The sequence below is a fragment of the Micromys minutus genome, assembly GCF_963924665.1.
Source record: "Micromys minutus genome assembly, chromosome: 3".
Classification (NCBI taxonomy): Eukaryota; Metazoa; Chordata; class Mammalia; order Rodentia; family Muridae; genus Micromys; species Micromys minutus.
Genome location: NC_137972.1, coordinates 29,085,441 through 29,088,054, shown reverse-complemented (window position 1 = coordinate 29,088,054; position 2,614 = coordinate 29,085,441). Strand labels below are relative to the sequence as shown.

The window sequence follows — 2,614 nt, the reverse complement described above, 5'->3', positions numbered from 1 at the left end:
CACACACACACACACACACACACACACGAGAGAGAGAGAGACAGAGACAGAGAGAGAGACACAGAGAGAGACATAGACAAAGAGACAGAGACAGAGAGACAGAGAGAGGCAGAGAAAAGAGAGACAGAGATAGTACTTTGTGTCTGTATATTGCCTTTACATATTATTAGAGTTCATTCATGCTATATTGTATTTGTTTATTCCCTTTTATTGTTAAGTAATAGTCCATTGCATAACTATACCACATTTTGTTTCACCATTGAAAAACTGTTGGGTTTTGTTGTTGTTGTTGTTATGAGCAATTGTGTTTTAAATGCTCATGTACAAGTTTTTGTGTACACATATTTTTAACTATGTTGAATTTCTGGGCCTTATTGAAGCTGTACTCTAATGTTGTGAAAAGAGGTCAAAGCCGTTTTCCAGAGTAATTGTAGCATTTTACATTCCCACCTACCTTCTTGTCAACATTTTTTATATAAAGTACTGTGGTTGCTTGCCTGAGCATGAAGTACGTTTGCATTTATCTAATCAGCTGATCCACTGTCCGTGTACTCACGGACCAACTGTGTGTCTTTGCATAAGTCTGAATTCAACCTCCACCCTTCTCTCCCAGTTTTGTGTTACTTGGATTCTAGGCTCTTCGGAGAGATGCACAGGTTTTGCTTTTCTCTCTAGGCATTATTTTCTGCTCACTTTCTTGATAATGTCATGTTGCCGCAGTAGCATTGGAGGACCATTAGATAGAAAGCAGATTTCCTTCTGGTCAAGAGAATGGAATCTCTTTGGCCTGGATAGAGACCTAACATTCCAAGCATCTCAAAAACATGAAACTTAATGCAACCCTCTTATGAAGGCAGATTTGCCGAATGTCATCATAAGGAGATGGGGGGGTAATTAATCCTTCAATGAGATAATGTACTTTTTCTTCCTAGAAATACTGTGCCAGGGTTGGCACTTACAGTGAGAGCCATGTTAAGTCTCACTCTTTCTCGAACCCCCCGACCATGTGGCTGTTTATCTGCCCTGTGGCTGACTTCCATCCTGCCTTAGCTCTTTTCTTTCTTCTTTATTTCCCGTCTCTAGGCAACTGCAGAAGTTCACAGTTGTTGCTCATGAGTTTTCCTTCTAAACTCTAGCAAATGACCCCAAGCTTTCTTTTGAGTTCATTGTTAAAATTTTATCATCATCATCATCATCATCATCATCATCATCATCATCATCATCATTATCATCATCATCATCATCATCATCATCATCAACATCAACAAGATTAAGAACTCTGAGAGGGAACCCCAGTTCCTCAGGCAGCATGACCCTGTTTTCAGTAGCAAGCTTGTTCCATGCAGTTTAAATTTGACTATAAAGTCCAATTTGACTATTTCCTTCTTGAACATGCTTTTGATGTCATGCATAAAAGTCCAAGATCATTATGTCTTACTCTGTGTTTTTTTTTTTCCATCTGAGAAGGTTGTAATGTTGAGTGATGTTAAAGTCTAGTCATTTGGTTCATTTATCTACTAAGGAGTGGAGCACAGCCTCATCCTTTTGCTAGTCCGGCAGCCAGTGGTCTAAGGACCAAGCCTGGAGATCCTGATGGTTTCTTTTTTGTTTGTTTGTTTTTTTTTTTGTAAGTTGGAAAATATCTTTATTTGTTCTAGGGCATTGGTCTGAGTCACCTTAGAACTTCTGAAACTGCTTCTTGGTGCTGGCAGCCTTGGTGACCTTGAGCACATTGAATCAAACAGTCTTGCTCAGGGGCCTGCACTCTCCAACAGTGACAATGTCACCGATCTGGATATCTCTGAAATAGGGGGACAGGTGCACAGACATGTTCTTGTGATGCTTTTTAAAGCGGTTGTATTTCTGGATGTAATGGAGATAGTCCCGGTGGATGACAATGGTTCTCTGCATCTTCATCTTTGTCACACCAGACAGGATGCACCCTCTGATGGAAACATTACCAGTGAAGGGGCATTTCTTGTCTATGTAGGTACCCTCGATGGCCTCCTTGGGCGTCTTGAAGCCAAGACTTTTGTAGTACTGAGGAAGTTTTTCCTTGCTGGTTTTCCCTAGCAAGACATACTTCTTGTTTTGAAAGATTGTAGGCTGCTTTTGGTAAGCACACTCCGTCTGAATGTCCGCCATCTTCCCGGCAGCCTGAGCAAAGGCGATCCTGATGTTTTAACATTGGGTGATACTGATTCTGTTTTCAAGAGTCAGTTGAGCTTAAGTGTGAAGATGTGCGTGTGAACTCAAGTCTTCGTGCCAGGACTACACAGTCACACCGAATCTAATTTTGTGGTGTTTCACAAATCCTCCAACCTGCACCACTCCTCAGGGTTGCTTCAACATTTTAGGTTTCCATGCGTTCTCTACCAATTTTAGAATTAGTTTATCTGTTGTTTTAACATAGGTTGAGGGCTTGATAAGAGTAGTGTCAAAACGTTGGTTAGCTGGGAAGCATTGTTCAGCGTGGGAAGCCTGACTTTCCTAACACTGTGAGGCCGTCCCACCTCTGAGCCTCATACTTTCCTATTTTTATTTTCTCTACTTCATTGAGATGATACTGACATTTTCAGGGTACATCTGGTGTATCTCTTTTTCCAAATTATTC

At 41.0% G+C, this 2,614-nt stretch overlaps 1 protein-coding gene across 1 annotated transcript; it reads right to left on the bottom strand.

Moving 5' to 3' along the window:
• Nucleotides 1–1,737: 1,737 nt before the first annotated feature.
• On the bottom strand, nucleotides 1,738–2,145 carry LOC308419308 (small ribosomal subunit protein uS17-like; the record flags this gene model as incomplete). The annotated part of the gene is made up of 1 exon (XM_080914987.1): nucleotides 1,738–2,145. One exon carries the CDS (start codon nucleotides 2,143–2,145, stop codon nucleotides 1,738–1,740), a length of 408 nt encoding a protein of 135 aa, XP_080771113.1.
• Nucleotides 2,146–2,614: the final 469 nt, after the last annotated feature.